A 15,515-nucleotide genomic window follows, 5' to 3' on the forward strand; every position below is an offset into this window, starting at 1 on the left:
GCAGTCACATGTCGTCATTGGCTGATTCAAGGTTGCCGCCTAATCGATTGCAGGGGTAGGTAATTTACTTACTTTTACTGTACGTATCAAATTACTTTCCTTTCCCCCGGAACCCTTTTTCCCATCATCATCATCATCTTCTTCTTCTTCTTCTTCTTCTTCTTCTTCATCATCAGCATCAGCATCATCGGGGGATATCATTATCTCATAATCAGGCACATCCCCTCTCCCGCCTGACCACCCCCTCCTGCAACCTAATCTTTGTCGTTCCATTCATTCATTATACATATATAAAAACACCTCCATCGTCAATCGCAGTGGTTGCGATTCTCCTCAATTGCTGCGCCCCTCCCCTCCGGCTCCCGCTGTTCCGCCCATTCGGCATCATGCGGTTGATCGCTCATCTGCTGCCCCTGTTAATGACCAGTGTCCTACCTTCACACGCCAAAGATGAGACCACAACCCTCACCTCAGCAGGCGATGGAGCACTCGTTTTGACCGGGTCAGTCACCACCTCCATCAGCGAAGCGACTCTCCCGACAGGTGACTACCTCCATTACACCACGACCATCACGCTCTCCAATGAACACACCACCGGAACCACCACCAAGTCCGGGGTCAGCACCATCACCGGTGCCAGCTCCTCTGGCAATGCAACGTCCACCACGACGAGCTCACGCTCGAGCACTAGCTCGAATTCTGTTACACTGTTGGTGGGTGGTGGCCAGCATACCATGAATGGTACCGCCAATGCGACAGCGACCTCCACCACCTCCGCAACTTCGACTCCAGTCGTCAACACTCAGCCTTGCAATGGGTACTCGGACTTTTGCTCGCGCAAGTACTCCAATATCACGATGGTCGCCGCCCACAACAGCCCATTTGTCAAGGCGGGCAATGCTGCAGCCAACCAGGCTTACAAGGTCACCGATCAGCTGAACGATGGCATTCGCATGCGTAAGTCAACCGATCGACCTCAAAGCTGAACTCTACGTCTTCAATCATGCTAATGGGGATCACCTGCGCGACAGTGCAATTCCAGACCCACCTGATCAATGGTACCATGTATCTCTGCCACACGAGCTGCGAGTTGCTCAACGTGGGCACGCTGGAGGACTACCTGACCACCGTGACCACGTGGATCAAGACGCATCCCTACGACGTGGTCACAATCCTGATTGGCAACTACGACTACGTGGACCCCGGCAACTTCTCGGCCCCCGTGCAGAATTCGGGTCTGATGGACTATGTCTGGACGCCACCAAAGATTCCCATGGCGCTGGACGACTGGCCGACGCTGTCCAGCATGATTCTGTCCGGCAAGCGTGCGGTCGTCTTCATGGACTACCAGGCCAACCAGACGGCCTATCCTTGGCTCATGGACGAGTTCTCGCAGATGTGGGAGACCCCGTTCTCGCCGACGGATGCCGCGTTTCCCTGCACGGAGCAGCGCCCGCCTGATTTGTCGACCAAGGATGCGAAGAACCGGATGTATATGGCCAACCATAATCTGAACCTGGATTTGAGCATCGGCAGTATCAGTCTGCTGATTCCCAACACGGCCATGCTGAATGAGACCAACGCGGTGTCAGGGTACGCTAGTCTCGGGCGAATGGCGGAGAACTGCACTGGTAAGTCTTTTGAAGGTGATCCAACGCGTACAAGTACTGATGTGTTTATGATTAGAAACTTGGGGTCGCCCGCCGAATTTCTTGTTGGTCGATTACTATAACTACGGCAATTTCAACGGGTCTGTGTTTGCTGTGGCAGCAGAGATGAACAACGTCACATACCAAAATGGGACGTGTTGTGGATCAACATCAGCAGCACCGAGACTCGTACCGGGACCCAGCATGTTTGGGTTGTTGTTAATGGTGATGGGTGTTTCGCTGGGTGGATGGGTGTTTTAGCTTCCGTATATACCTTATATAAGCATTTGCGTTTTGTCATGAGAAATGAGCATTGTACGATGATGATGATGAGAATACATAGTTATATAGTGCAGACAATTATAGGTAGTTCAACGATGAATTAGTGACTGTAAAATCAAGTTGATGACTTAACTACACAGTATAGTATGTGGTCAGCCATCAGCCAGCTTGAGACAGAAGCGGCTAACCCAACCGGGCTAGCAACCCACCTGACCGTCTTTCCCTCCGACTTTCCCCTCCTCCGCCCTAACAATAATCAAGCAACACCACCTCCATGCCTTTACTTTACACTTTCAATTGAAACCCACCACCACAAAAACCGGGGCAACTCCCTACCCCCTCTCGTCTCTCAATCCCAATCCCTCTCCCCCTAAACAACCCTTCCAAAAGCGCAGTCAAAATGGTCGACATCCTCCCCCTCAGCTCCTACCCATCCTACATCGACCTCCTCCCCTCCATCCAGACCTGCAACATCACCAACCTCCCCGAGAACTACTTTCTCAAATACTACCTGTACCATGCACTGACCTGGCCGCAACTGTCATTCGTCGCCGTCGTGCGCCCTAAGAACGGGTACCGCCAGAATGGCGGCGCCGACGCCTACCCGAAAGTCGTCGGCTATGTGCTGGCCAAGATGGAGGAGGAGCCCACGGACGGGGTCGCACACGGCCATATCACCAGTCTGAGTGTGATGCGCACGCACCGTCGGTTGGGCATCGCCGAGCGGTTGATGCGGATGAGTCGTATGTTATTCTTTTCTTTCCTGCGCAGAAAAAAAAAACCGCTTGGAGGATGAGGGGTTGGAGGAAATGGATTTCACATGGACGTTTTTTCTTGGCTAATCTTGATGGTTTTTCTTTCCGGGCGAATAGAAAGAGCAATGGCCGAGTCGCACCGCGCGCAATACGTCTCGCTGCACGTGCGCGTCTCTAACACCGCCGCCCTGCGGCTGTACCGCGATACCCTCGGCTTCCAGGTCGATAGCGTCGAGAGCAAGTATTACGCCGACGGCGAGGATGCGTACGCCATGCGCATGGATCTGTCCGACATGTGGGTCGACTGGGCCAAGATCGAGCGCGAGGACCGCGAGCGCGCCGCCAAGGAGGAGAAGGACGGCGACGAGGGGGAGGCGGTCGGTGAGCTGGGCAAAGCGGATGATAAGAAGGACCAGGAGAAGATGGTGCGCGTCAAGGTTGGTCGCGGGCTGGGGGTGGGCGATCTGGTCGAGAAAAATGAGGCGGTACAGGCGGGTAACTAAAACTTCATGGAAAAGCGAATTCGGACATCAGAATCATACAAATAGTTGGCGAGCGATAGAGGTTTATGCTGAGGTTGAGGTGTTCCAAGGTGCTCCTGAAAATGACTAGTGCCAACATGCTGTATGTACATGCCACAACTCCGCAGAAGAAATGCCTCGGCTTCGAACCCAATACACAAGAGATAGACAGACAGACAGACAGACACCTTGCTATGCATATCCCAGCCCGCTTGCTAATCGACAACACTAACTAACTTCACTATGCTCGGTCATTTGCGCCCTGTCAGGTCTCGTTTGGCGTGCTCAGCGTTCGTCTCATGGGCCGCCTTGTCGACCCCTTTATCCACCGACACAACGCCGCCTTCCGCATTTCCTTTCTGCACTGCCTCCTTCTCTTCTTCCTTCTCTTCTTTGCCCGTTGATTTCGTGTTCGGAGTATTGACCGGGCTGATCTCATTCGCCTCCAGCTCGAACCGCACCGGAGGCGAAAGCGATGCAGACGACGGGGTCGTCTGCTGAGCCTCGCAGCTATTCTCCAAACTCAGGTTCTGTATATGCTGCTCCAGTGCCGGATCAGCTGCAGTCTCTGACGACTGTAGCGCTCGTTGCTCTTGGCGGCGACGGTTGCGCCTGACCCGTCGCTGCTCACGCTGCTCCTCACGGGCCCGCCGCACCACATCCCGGAACGCCTTCCGCGTCGCCCGCGTCTCCTCCTTCACGGCACGCTTCTCGGCTTGTTTCCGCTGCTGCTGCTGTGGCGATTCCCATCGCCCCCAACCGTGGCGCCAGTCTCTTCGGCCCGAGAGGCGGGTCTGCCGTCGTGATTCCTGCAAGAGATCCAGCTGACGGCGTAGGCCCACGGCCTGTTCATACAGAGCTCGGTCGTGGTAGTCGTTCAGTGAGAGCAGCTGTGCGCGGACAGTAGCCAAGTCGGATGCGCTGAGCTCTGATGTGGTTGAAAAGGTGTCGATCGATGAAAAAGAGGTGTCCGAGGCTTCCGAGCTTACAGATGCCCGTCGTGTGCGTTCGGAGGGTGTTGAGCCAGGCTGCTGATTTGTAGTAATGCCACTTGTGACTTCGGTTGGGGCAGCCACGGACTGCGTGTAGGGGGCGTTATAGTATCCAATCTTGGGGGGTTCAGCCGCACCCCACTCGTTTTGCGGGCGACCCACGAAACCAGTAAACGCCCCTTCCATTTTCCGCCCTGACAGACCAGCTTGCTCCTCCAACCAACGGCTATGGGCCAGGGCCTGCTCTTCGACCTGCCGACCGTAGTGCTGGGCTTGTGCACTAATGTGATCACCGTATTGTGCGGCTTGTTCCGTGATACGCTCGCCGTAACGCTGCGCTTGAGAAGCCAGAGATGCTATCCACCCCAAAGGACCGCCTTTCAATTGGCTTTGATTCTGGCAAGCATAACCGTATGGGGGAGCGTTCCACCCCCAAGTGTTCGGTAGTGGATATTGTCCTGGGGGTGGCGGAGGCGGAGACGCATAAGGATATACAGGAGGTTGAACAGGAGGAACAGGAGGAACAGCAGGTGCAGTATAGAACGCAGGAGGACCATATGGGGCTCCATACGGACCAGGAGGCGGAGGAGGGGGAAAGGGGGGATAACCGTAGGGTGCGGGGCTGGGTGTAGCATTCGGTGTAGCGGCAGCAACCGGTCCTGGGGCTGCCGGTGACGGGCTCGGTTCCTGCTGAAGAATTCGGGCCGCGTTCGAGGAAGCCTGTCCAGTGCGACTCGTTGCCGCGGGGTAGCATCTAGGGCACAGAGATGATCGCGGTGCCCGTTGAGGGTCGATCACGTAGTTATACATCACACGCGCTGACCGAGGTTCGAAGAAATATTGATTCCATTCCATAATTACCGCGGCGATGCGCCGTTTGCGATCTGCATCGCTTTCCTGTGGTCGATCTTTGCGATCGCGCTGAATCTCAGCTCTGAGTTGGCGGGGTAGTTCGGAAGACGACGACGCAAGCCCGAGATGTGGCGGGAAAAGACATCGCAGAAACATGTCCCAGTCCTGCTGGGTGATGTCTTCCGTGCGCGTATTCCAGCACCGCGGACGACGCGGGAAATCCTTGGACTGACTCCTTGGATAAATGGTGACGCAATGTTCCACGATCGATCGCTCGGGGTTCTGTGCTGGCGGGGCCCTCTCGGCGAAGTAAGCAGCCGCAGAGGCAAAATGAGCGGGCACGGCAGCGGAGGCCGATGTGCTCTCACTCCCCGCGACGCTCGTCGTGGGACTTGCAGGTGGGCTATAAGATGCTGCATCACCCCCGCGCAAGCGGAGCAAGGTTCGATTGACTTCCGCAGATGCAGCGGCATTTCTATTGTTGGCTTGGGGGATCATCGGGTCAACCGCGGAGTAAGGCGGAGGAGGAGGGACCTCCTCAGAATCCATGGCTGGGCGTCGAAGCGATTCAATCCGAGGAAAGAGCAGAGAGAATGGTTATCAGAGTGGTAGATCAACCTTCATGCTCATCAATCGTCATCCATCGCGTGCAGGGATGACACGGAGTACCCACGGGCACAAATGAAGGCAGGGGACAAGAGAGGCGCTGGAAGGCAGCAGGATTATTGACTAGTTAGTACATCATAGGCGAAATGCCATCAGTTATGGTCCGACTCACAGACGAGTCTGTGACGGGGATCGTGATGACTAGGGGAGTGACTCACATATGCTTGAAGAGAACACAACCAGGGACGTATTAAGATAAGCTAGAAAGATAGTGATTGAGGCAAAGTAAGAAGTAGTTGTTAGGTAGAGAATAAACGAGGAAGTTCGGGAGGAAGTTCGGGAGGCTGAGGCGGGATGGAAATCAATCGGGCGGCGGAGAAGAAGGGAAGATCACGGGGCAGGTTCCCCGCTGCCGCAGTCCGCCCTATCGAAGTCGATCCCTTGTTTCATACCTTACTATAACTAAGACAAATAACTATATCTAGAATCATATTCGGATCTATTCTACTCAAAATTGGTATTCATAGAACAACAGCCAAATAGTAGTAGCCACCGACATCGTTTTGCACCAAACGCCCGGCCCTATGCAATAGTAAATATTCCTTGATTTCTTAATCCCACGCATCACCCCATCCATCATCTTCATCCTCATCTTTAGGCTTGATATCGATCTTTTTGGCGGGTGCAGCGGTCCGCGACGGAACCACACTGCTTCGGCTCGAAGCACGAGAGACAGTTGCAGGGCTAGACTTGTTCAATCCCTTCGGTAACGGCTTCTTACCCTTGGACTGTGCCGCGAGCCAACCCGCAAAGTCCGGCTCTCCGCCATCATCGTATGGCACTGGGGCTGCTTTGGGCGCCGCAGCCGGTATGATAGGGCTGCTAATGGAGGCTGCCTCAAATGGATCATCTCCCTTGAATGCGCTGCTTTCATCCTCATCGTCTATTGCACCCCAAGCGTCATAGACATCCTCGGGTTCGTCCTCCTTGGCAGCCAGTGTGGGTGGCTGTGCAGACACCGATCGACTCAGGGAATGGCCCGCGGGGCGTGTTGTTTCCTTGGGTACGAGTGGTGACGACCGAGTTGGACGAGGCACTGACGCAGAGCGCACAGGTTCTGGCTCGACAGGCTCGGCAGTATTTGCGGTGGGCTCTATCTCGCCATTAGCAGCCGTCAGCTTGTTCGTGAAAGACGAGATCGCCCATCCCGCCCACGACTTGTCGCTGGTGGTTCCGATGCGCGTGGTGTCTTTGGCGGGTTCAGGACTGGTCGTTGATGGAAGCACCGTGTCTGCCATGGTGCTGCTGTACTTTCGGATTCGCTGAAGGTAAAGGTCTAGAGTCTTATTCGCCTGGTCTCGGACCATCCTGATCGCACTGTATTAGCCCTGGTATCATATGAATGGGGGGCGGGGATGGCACATACTTTTCTTTGTCAAGAAGAGAAGGGCAAATGGCGGGCAGCACTTTGCCCGCACAGTCTTCTTCCGAGAAGAACTCCATCGTCGCTCCCAGCGCGAGTAGACCAGCACTGCGAGCGTGCACAAACGGGTCGCGAAGGGACCTTGTGAAGGCCGCAATGAGAACTTTAGATCGCGACTGGCTACTGTTAGCATTTGAGGGCAATGCAAAACTGGGATTGCACATACACCTTGTCCGAGATACTTTGCTATTTTGCCCAAGCAGATAGTCGTGTTGGTGCGAATTCCCGGTTGCTCATCGTTCGCAGTGCGCGCGAGGTATTTTAACAGGTCACCGTTGATGGTGCGGTCGTTGAGTTTGTTGATAATTGGTAGGACTGCCTTGACTGTCTGCTCGCGGACCACTGGTGCCGCATCTGTGAAGCCAGAAGTCTAATTGTGGCTGCGTTAGCATGGTCGGACATGCGAGGGCTGCGATGACCTACAATTTGAGGAAATATCTTGTCATTGACGACTTTTTGGGGTAAGTTGTCAATCATCATCGGCAAATGGTCCAACAAGCAGACCCGCAAAGCTCTATCGGGGTTACCAAATAGCCGAACAATCACTGGGGTAAGCTTTGCATTGAATTCCTCCGACGACAGCTTAGAGCCGATTTTGAGAACAGCACTGAGCACTTTCGGGCCGCCTCCACCAAATTCGACGGATTTCAAAAGCTCTGGAAGCACCTTCATCTTGAAGAACTCTTCGGGGAAATCCTCCGACAAGGCATCGAGCTCACTGTACGAGTTAGCACCGGTGCAGACCGTACAGACAGAATACAAAACCCACTTGACGAATTCCTCCCGTTCAGCATCATTCTTCAAGCCCAAACTCTCTATATCATCGCATAAGCGAATGAGCGGCGTCTGGAAGAATCCACCGCTCTTCTTTCCCTGCTCGACGAAATGAGCCGGACTCAGTCGTAGTTTAGGATTAGCTGTACACAGGCGTTTGTAACTCTGGTGCATACTAGGTGGTATGTTCGTCGTTTTGCCCACCAGGTCATTACTACCGAAATTGCCATTGAACACCTCGTATATAAGAATACCGAGTCCATATGAGTCGATGGCTGTGAGCGGGTGGCGTTTTATAATATCCCAACCTCCCTTGATGACTTCCGGTGGTGTATGTCGAGCAGCGTCGGGTAGAAGACTGGCATATGTCTATCAATCGAGATCAGCAGATATCCAGCTCCAGCGGTTTGACTGGGCTCCTTTACATATATGACGGCGTCCTCTTCATTCATGGAACTGAGAATGTCAAACCCTCCGAGTTTCCACTCGCCACTCTCACTTGTGAACACCGATGACGCCCTGACGGCACCATGGACGGATGAAGCATCGGCGTTTATGAACTTCAACGTGGACTGGGCGGAGAGTCAGTTGAAATAGCATCTAGATACATAACAGACAGTACATACTGCGACTGCGTACAACCCCCATTTGGCCGTCTCCTCGCTCAGGCTTTTCCGCTTCACGTGCCAGGATAGAGGTACAACACGCTCGGTAACGATGTAGATATTTGTGTCCGTCTGAAAGCTTGTCAGAAATGATGTCCTCCGCTGTCGGATGCACATCTGCGCATTACCTCAATCGTGTCCAGAACCTTGATCACGCCGGGATGCCTCAATGTTCGAGACTTTCGCACCGCATTTTTGGCGAGCGGTAATCGAGACTTATTTGCGGCAATGTCGAAAGTGAAGACACTGCAAGATGCCCCGTCATCCTATACGTGGCGGCCCAGCGCATTAGCCCTCATTGTCCATGCGACTCCAACACAGCATACACCAGACTTCGTACCCTTTTCGTCGCGTTATGGAGAGCCCAAATGGATTCGGCAACGTCAACTTTGTCGCCAAGCGAATAAGGAAAGGAGCTGCCTTTGGCGATGGCTGATGCGACAGCGGATTTTAGGAAATCCATCGTTTGCTGGTGGAAATCGGGGTTGGTGACAGGGGAATAATGCCGCTAGCTGGTCTCACGCAGCTCCGGTCGCGGTGCGGCAGTCGGTCGAGTTCGGAAATAGTGGTAGGAGGGGAATATTAAAAACAAAGAAGAAAAGAAAAAAAAGAAAAAAGAAAAAAGATAGACGTTCAAAAAGTTGATAAGCGGCAGGCTGATCTGTTTTGCAAGCGCGAAAAGGGTTGCAGCCCCCAGAACGAGAATGAACGCTTAACTATTAGTGGAGGGGAGGAGGGGAAGAGATGCCACTCAGATGCCACTCAATCAATAACTACTAACAGTACGGAGTACATCCATCAGCTCCGCTCCCACTGTTTCGCCCCGAATCCGGTTTAGGGCCCGGCGGGCCAGTGCCTGAAATCTTTCCCTCTGGGCTTGCTTCGTCACTTTAATCTCAGCTTCATCTCCTCTCCTCATCGCATCTTCTTCGTCTTTGTTTACTCGGTTGGAGCGACGGCACTCGAACAGCTTCCATGATCCTGCGTTCGCTCGAATATTTCAAACCACTGCATGCTTAATGATCTTCCCACTTAACGATCCACAATCTATTTCCCTGTTCTAACTAACCACTCTACCTGCCATGGCTATGTACCTTTCTTCCATGACCTATGATCTGATAGCTTCATAGCACCATCGAATTCGCGCCAACAACACCCCTCATCCCTCTTCCTTTCCTCTCTCACCGCGCAAAATCAAAACAATGACGCACAGAATCTCCGATGATGCGAACCTGGTAAAAGGTCAGACCGCGCCCTCCACCTCGAACAAACCACTTATCCTACCGCTTTCAACCACCATCGCGCCTGTTGCTTTTCCGTCCACACTCCCCCACTGAATCTCCTCCATCCTTCCACCAACCTCTCCCATCTGCAGTCATCCAGAACGACCTACGAATCCCACCCGCTCAAACCTCCTCACAGCTTCTCCCCAACCCTCACAACTCTCTCTTTCCTCCCCCACGTCCCAATTCCTCTTTCACTATGTCCTTCCTTAACACCCCCAACTCATCTCTTGTCCTCTCCCCTCTCACCCTCTCACGACACAAGCAGGCACATGCTCCCCAGAAAACTCTGAGAACCAAGAGTCTTTCCAATCCCTGGTCTCCAACAACTGGGGAAAATGTGTACAAGAACAAACACATTGGCGCCGCAATTTGGGGTTTCTGGTTCCGCTTCACTTTCCATGAGGAACTTTTTTCAGAAACTATAAGGCTGTGGCGGACATGTAGGCCTCGTCTTCTTCTTCACAAAAGCTTCATCTTCTTTTTCTTCCATACACCATGGACTCATGGACGATTGGGGCGTGAGTACATAAGTGTTCCTGGGGAAAAGGAGGGGTATGCGTTGGAGGAATGAGGTGCGTGGGCATTGAAGCAATTTAACTGCGGAGTGAGACCGGGTGGAGGGTGTGAGTGACAACGAGCGTTGGTGGAGTGAAGGGGTGGACGTACTGAGAGACTGTGAGTACACTACTATGTACCTCGTGGTATATGGCATGTGCTACATATGGGGAACGGGAGTTTGGGGAGGGAAGTGAAGTGTTGAGGGATGGCTGTGAGATTCCAAAGGGTTTGGTGTGGCTCGCTGTGGAATCGGGGTGCGCGGGGACTGCGGTGTAAGGTTATTGAGGTGGATAGGGAAGCGGTGGACTATGGGAGCTGAGGGGGAAGCACTGCGGTGGTGGTGGTAGTTGATAGTGTTGGTTGGTCGAGGTGGATTGGATGACGACCAAATTATAAACTGAAAAGACCTGAGGAGATTTCGTGTGTACCCCTGCCCCTACGTCCGTTCTGTTCTCATTTCATCTCTCGAGAAGTCCTCGTACAAATCCAGTTTGATGATAGATTCAGGCATTTAGACTTAGCAGATTTCATTGTTTCTGAAGTCGCTGGCAAATTCACCCTCGAGTTAACCCTCTTCCCTTGTTCCCTAGTCATAGCATCCATTCATAGGTCCTTCCTCCCCAAAGCTTTACACCCCCTACATCATATGCGTGCAGAACTCAGAATATTGCAACAGCCTGCGCTAAGACATCATCCTTGATGCTCACTCAATCCCTCACCTGCATCGGTCCAATCCTCCATTCTCGCGCGAAAAGCAGGTAACTGAAACTGGACAAACAAACAAACAAACCGGAGAAAATAAATAGACTCCCTAGAATCCCATTGCGATAGTTCAAGGACATGAACAGTTCCTCGTAGATCGGCATGGTTGGAACCAAGATCACTTCCAACAACCTACGTATAGTTCGTGTAGGATGTCCACGGTCCGCATCACTTTCATGACTCTCCACATACCAAGTCGAGAGGGGAGAATTGTCAGCCTTTGCGCTGTAGCGAATTCTCTGGCACGTCTCTCGCACACCGAGGCCTGGAGTGGCCGAGGGACTGACTCAATATAAGAATGACGGCTCGTCTGCCACACGATTAGCATGCGCCGCATCGCATCGTCTAAAGGTCCATGTGAACGTACCAAGATTCAATCGCAATCCGCTCGCCTGAAAACTATATGCGTCTTCAACACGCGAAGAGCTAGGTGCAAAGGTAATATGGTATTGATATGTTTGAGAACATAGTGTGAGGTCTGAGACGGCACGGAGGTGGGGTCGCCAACAGTTACTTGTTCTCTGTTCACGGCTGACTGGATTCCAGCAATGCCCAATGAGGGTAAACACAGCCCTCCGGATAAATTGCCAAGCCTGCGATTTAAGGTCTCGCAATGTCTAAGAAAAAGTTTCATTTCGCTTCATCCGCAATTTCCTGTGTTTGAGCACCAGAGGTGGCAGCCTGTGGAGGCTGAGCAGGCACCTGAGGTGGCACTTGAGGCAGTTGATTATAGCCGGTACTAGGGGTTCGGTGTTGGTGAGGGGGGTAATGATGCACCTGGTGAGGGCTAGACTGGAAATGGGGTTGCTGCTGCTGAGGATAATTGCCTCGAACCGGGGGCACTACCAGACGATTGTTAGCATGCCTGCGACTGAACAAGGGTGGGTGAGCGGTTACATACTGTGACCTGGCTGCTGGGAAGGGTGCACTGGCTGCCCATGCTGTCCAGGAGACATGAACATGACTGGCTGGGGGGGCTGGCCCTGCTGAGAGTTCTGGTGTATCATCATTGGGGCACCACGGCTAGGGCTAGGATAGCCGCTGTGAGGTTGGGGGGGCGGTGCATGTTGAGGATAAGCATGGCCAGGGTTGGGCGAATACATTTGCATTTGAGTATAGGGAGCCACGCCCTGAGGAACCCCCATGTAGGGCCCACTAGACGGCTGCTGAACCATCATCGGTGCACCCATGCCAGATTGTGGATTGACAAATTGAGGAGTGCCAGGATAATGTCTCATATGCGCGGGCTGTGGACCGCCTTGGCTGACGTAAAATTGTGGCATAGGCTGTCCGAATGCCAACTGAGCATGGGGTGCCATGGGGGAAGGATAACCATGCTGAAGGCGAGGTGAAGGAAACATTTGAGATGTAGAAGCCGACATCTGCATACGATGGGGGTCATCGAAATGAGGCGGACCAGAACCATGATGCTGCTGAGGATGAAGATGAGGGCCATGCGGCGGGCCAGTAGTGGGGGGCATACCCTGAGAAGACTGTTGATACTGGAAGGGCATTTGGGACTGGTGAGGCATTGACGAATTCGATGCAGAACGGTTCTGAGGGGAGATAGCCGGCACGGAAATAGGTGGCTTGACCATTTGCAAGTACGTCTTGTCCTCATTGCCAGCAGATACATCCCAGGTCGGCGATGTTTTGTAGGCCGGGGGAATGCCACCATTGAAAGTGTAGTCCTTATCGCTTTTTTCTGAGCATTCTTTCTTCATGCGCTTGATAGGATTGAAGTGCTCGCTGAGGGATGGGCGTTCCGAAATTGGAGATGGCTTCTTCGCACCGAAAAACGCAGATGGGCTAGTAGCCCTCGAGACAGAGCGCCCACGAACGAACGGAGGAGAGACGGTGGAGGCGCCGGGTGTGAAAGTATTGGCCGCAGGGTTGGGTTTGAACTCCATAGCTTTCACATTGAACTTGGTTGAGACAGCCGAAGTCGGGGTCTGCGCCTTGCTCGGGCTGGTTACAGTAGGATGATCACCCGCCGGTCCGGTTGGCGGGCTGCGAACCTCATTGATGGGCAAGGGTGCAGGAACCGCTCCCATTGCAGCGCCTCTTCTCTGCTGCAAATTATCAGCCAGACGGTGGCCAAGCATTCCAGTGGCTTGACGACCCGCTTGCATGGCCTGCTGGGGAAGACGCCCAGTAGGACCACCATTGGGACCAGTGGGGGGGAACATCTGACGACCGCGTGAGGAATTGGAACGGTCGGTCTGGGCCGGTGGAGGAGCGGCAGTAGCCGCAGGCGCGCGAGTAACTGGCTTCTGCTCCACGGACCCTGGGGAAGACTTCACTGCCGTCTTCTCCTCGGCATGTTGCTGGGCTCGTTGAATGATCTCTTCCTGTTTGTGGGGGTCCTTCGCAAGAATTGGCACTAGGTCTTTGGGAACAGGGGTAGCTAACTTGAAGTTCTTCGAGAACCTCATCAGCTCGTTGAGTTTGATCGTTCGATCGTATGAGGCCTGGTTACGGCGGCGTTCCTGCATCTTCGCTTTCTCATCGCTGGCGAAGCGACGGAAAGAATCCAGCACCTCGACCTCAACGTTGGCAGTAGCATTACTGGGAGCGGGGACGGTAGGGACGGGTTGGGACTTCGATACCGGAGGTTTCTTCTCCGCATCAGCGGCGGGAGCGGGTGCTGGAGTGACCCTCGATGGCGTTTGCTGGGCCTGTGTCTGGGCAGGCTCCTTTGGCGTAGGAGTGACAGCGTCTTTCGGGACGCTTGGAGTTGAGCGGGCAGGGGCTGCAGAGGGGGTGGCAGCAGCAGGCTGAGTGGCGTTCTGCCTCCTGGCAGGTGGGGTGTACTTGTTTGGTTGTCCAGAAATAAGGGGCGGGAAGTTTCTTTCATCACGTCGGACGCCGCTGTACTTCTCTTCTTCGTCCCCATCATCTGCGGACACCAAACCGCGCTCCTCGCGGATATGGGCATTGTCCGTTGTAGTGCCTTCGATTTCACGGGCGATCCGAGCGGCCTCTGCTTCCTTCAGCTTGTAAGCAGGATCTGAGCGGTTGATCCTAGTTGTATAGATGTTCTCGTCATAGCTACTGGTAGCGCCGAACAGTCTTGCGTTCGCTTCGAATTGATCCCATCCAGATGAGGCGTTCGCGCCTTCCAGGGACAAATCCACATCCGTGTCCGCTGCTGGCTCCCAGCGCTTCAAGGTTCGCTCACGGATTGAGAGATTGCCAGAAATATCGGTATCAGTCTTGAAGCCTACCGAGGCGCCTAAGAATTGTCAGTCATTGACGGCGGCGCCATGGCTAGAAACATACCATTCGGGGCCTTCGCAAGGACATCAGTGGTGGAAACATCGGATACTGAGATATCGACGACGTCTTTGACGTCAAAGGACATACTATGATCCGGTGCGGTGCCCATGAACGGGCTCGAAGCCTCACTCATTCCGTTCGCTCTATGCTGTTCCTGCTTGATTGACCGCCGCACCATTTTTAAGAGGAATGCAGATTCGCTGGACTCCAGAGACGCAGATGAAAAGATTCCAGTGAACTTTTCTCCATTTCTGGTTGTGACCGTCGCAGTTAACCCCTGATGATCATATTAGCCTCCGCGATGATTTCTGAACAGAAATTGCAGCTAGGTGGAGCTCACAATGAAACTCGTGAGCAAAAACACAAGGCGATCATGTGCATGGTTATCAGGCGTGTTCGACTCTTTCGCGGAGGGTCTAGACGAGACTGGTTGCTTCTGGGGCATGTTGCCGTTCTGCTGCGCATATGACGATCGTTGAGTGATTGGGTTTCCCTGTGACCAAGCTTTCTGAGAGTTACTGCGTCTGATGAGCAAAGTATTAGTCAATTTGTATATCCATTTATCCATTGAAAAGAGCGAGCCAAGTGCCTGCACTTGTCATCACAATCTGCGTAACATATGACTTTCGAGTACCCAGGGAGGGAGATAACAGAGCAATGGCGAGAGAAGCCAAAGTCAATTGAAACGAGTAGCCACGGGACCATCTGCCAAGAAGGAACCATGAAGCTGGACCAAGATAGTCGGGGGAGAGGAGCAGCGGTGAAATCGGTGTGATGAGGTGAGGCGACCGGAGGAAAGGGCCGCGAACAACAGGGAACGATGAGCTGTACAACAAAACATACCTCTGTCCACCGTCGAGCGGACTACCAGATTGACGCCGGTTACCATCAGACGCCTTGGTACTAACGCTGGGTCTTAGCGTCGGCCGAGCGCTGGGGTTTGGTGAATTGACAGGATTGCCGGGGGCGTTGTTGGCGGCCGGCGCGGAGTTGACGGTTGAAGCCATCTGGCTGAATTGTCCAGTGACGATATAGCTCTACGTCGGCGCAC

At 53.6% G+C, this 15,515-nt stretch overlaps 5 protein-coding genes across 5 annotated transcripts; 2 read left to right on the top strand and 3 right to left on the bottom strand.

The window, feature by feature from the left end:
- Positions 1 to 386: 386 nt before the first annotated feature.
- BP01DRAFT_317111 (PI-PLC domain-containing protein) lies at positions 387 to 1,910 on the top strand (the record flags this gene model as incomplete). Its single annotated transcript, XM_025572603.1, has 3 exons — positions 387 to 957; positions 1,032 to 1,631; positions 1,687 to 1,910. 3 exons carry the CDS (start codon positions 387 to 389, stop codon positions 1,908 to 1,910), a joined length of 1,395 nt encoding a protein of 464 aa, XP_025432139.1.
- A 288-nt stretch (positions 1,911 to 2,198) lies between these two features.
- BP01DRAFT_355806 (peptide alpha-N-acetyltransferase complex A subunit ARD1) lies at positions 2,199 to 3,379 on the top strand. Its single transcript, XM_025574786.1, has 2 exons — positions 2,199 to 2,674; positions 2,804 to 3,379. Exons 1-2 carry the CDS (start codon positions 2,332 to 2,334, stop codon positions 3,187 to 3,189), a joined length of 729 nt encoding a protein of 242 aa, XP_025432140.1. The 5' UTR covers positions 2,199 to 2,331; the 3' UTR covers positions 3,190 to 3,379.
- Positions 3,210 to 5,969, bottom strand: BP01DRAFT_355807 (uncharacterized protein). The gene has a single exon (XM_025574787.1). The coding sequence runs from the start codon at positions 5,598 to 5,600 to the stop codon at positions 3,459 to 3,461; it is 2,142 nt and encodes a 713-aa protein (XP_025432141.1). The 5' UTR covers positions 5,601 to 5,969; the 3' UTR covers positions 3,210 to 3,458.
- A 169-nt stretch (positions 5,970 to 6,138) lies between these two features.
- BP01DRAFT_355808 (COPI-interacting protein CEX1) lies at positions 6,139 to 9,289 on the bottom strand. The gene is made up of 9 exons (XM_025574788.1): positions 8,920 to 9,289; positions 8,708 to 8,845; positions 8,541 to 8,651; positions 8,340 to 8,486; positions 7,910 to 8,283; positions 7,564 to 7,858; positions 7,307 to 7,510; positions 7,084 to 7,256; positions 6,139 to 7,025 (listed from the first exon to the last, which is right to left on the bottom strand). Exons 1-9 carry the CDS (start codon positions 9,040 to 9,042, stop codon positions 6,269 to 6,271), a joined length of 2,322 nt encoding a protein of 773 aa, XP_025432142.1. The 5' UTR covers positions 9,043 to 9,289; the 3' UTR covers positions 6,139 to 6,268.
- A 2,526-nt stretch (positions 9,290 to 11,815) lies between these two features.
- BP01DRAFT_294584 (putative PAB1 binding protein (Pbp1)) lies at positions 11,816 to 15,032 on the bottom strand (the record flags this gene model as incomplete). The annotated part of the gene is made up of 4 exons (XM_025571781.1): positions 11,816 to 12,027; positions 12,087 to 14,420; positions 14,468 to 14,741; positions 14,805 to 15,032. 4 exons carry the CDS (start codon positions 15,030 to 15,032, stop codon positions 11,816 to 11,818), a joined length of 3,048 nt encoding a protein of 1,015 aa, XP_025432143.1.
- Positions 15,033 to 15,515: the final 483 nt, after the last annotated feature.

This window comes from Aspergillus saccharolyticus (genome assembly GCF_003184585.1).
Source record: "Aspergillus saccharolyticus JOP 1030-1 unplaced genomic scaffold BP01scaffold_11, whole genome shotgun sequence".
NCBI lineage: Eukaryota > Fungi > Ascomycota > Eurotiomycetes > Eurotiales > Aspergillaceae > Aspergillus > Aspergillus saccharolyticus.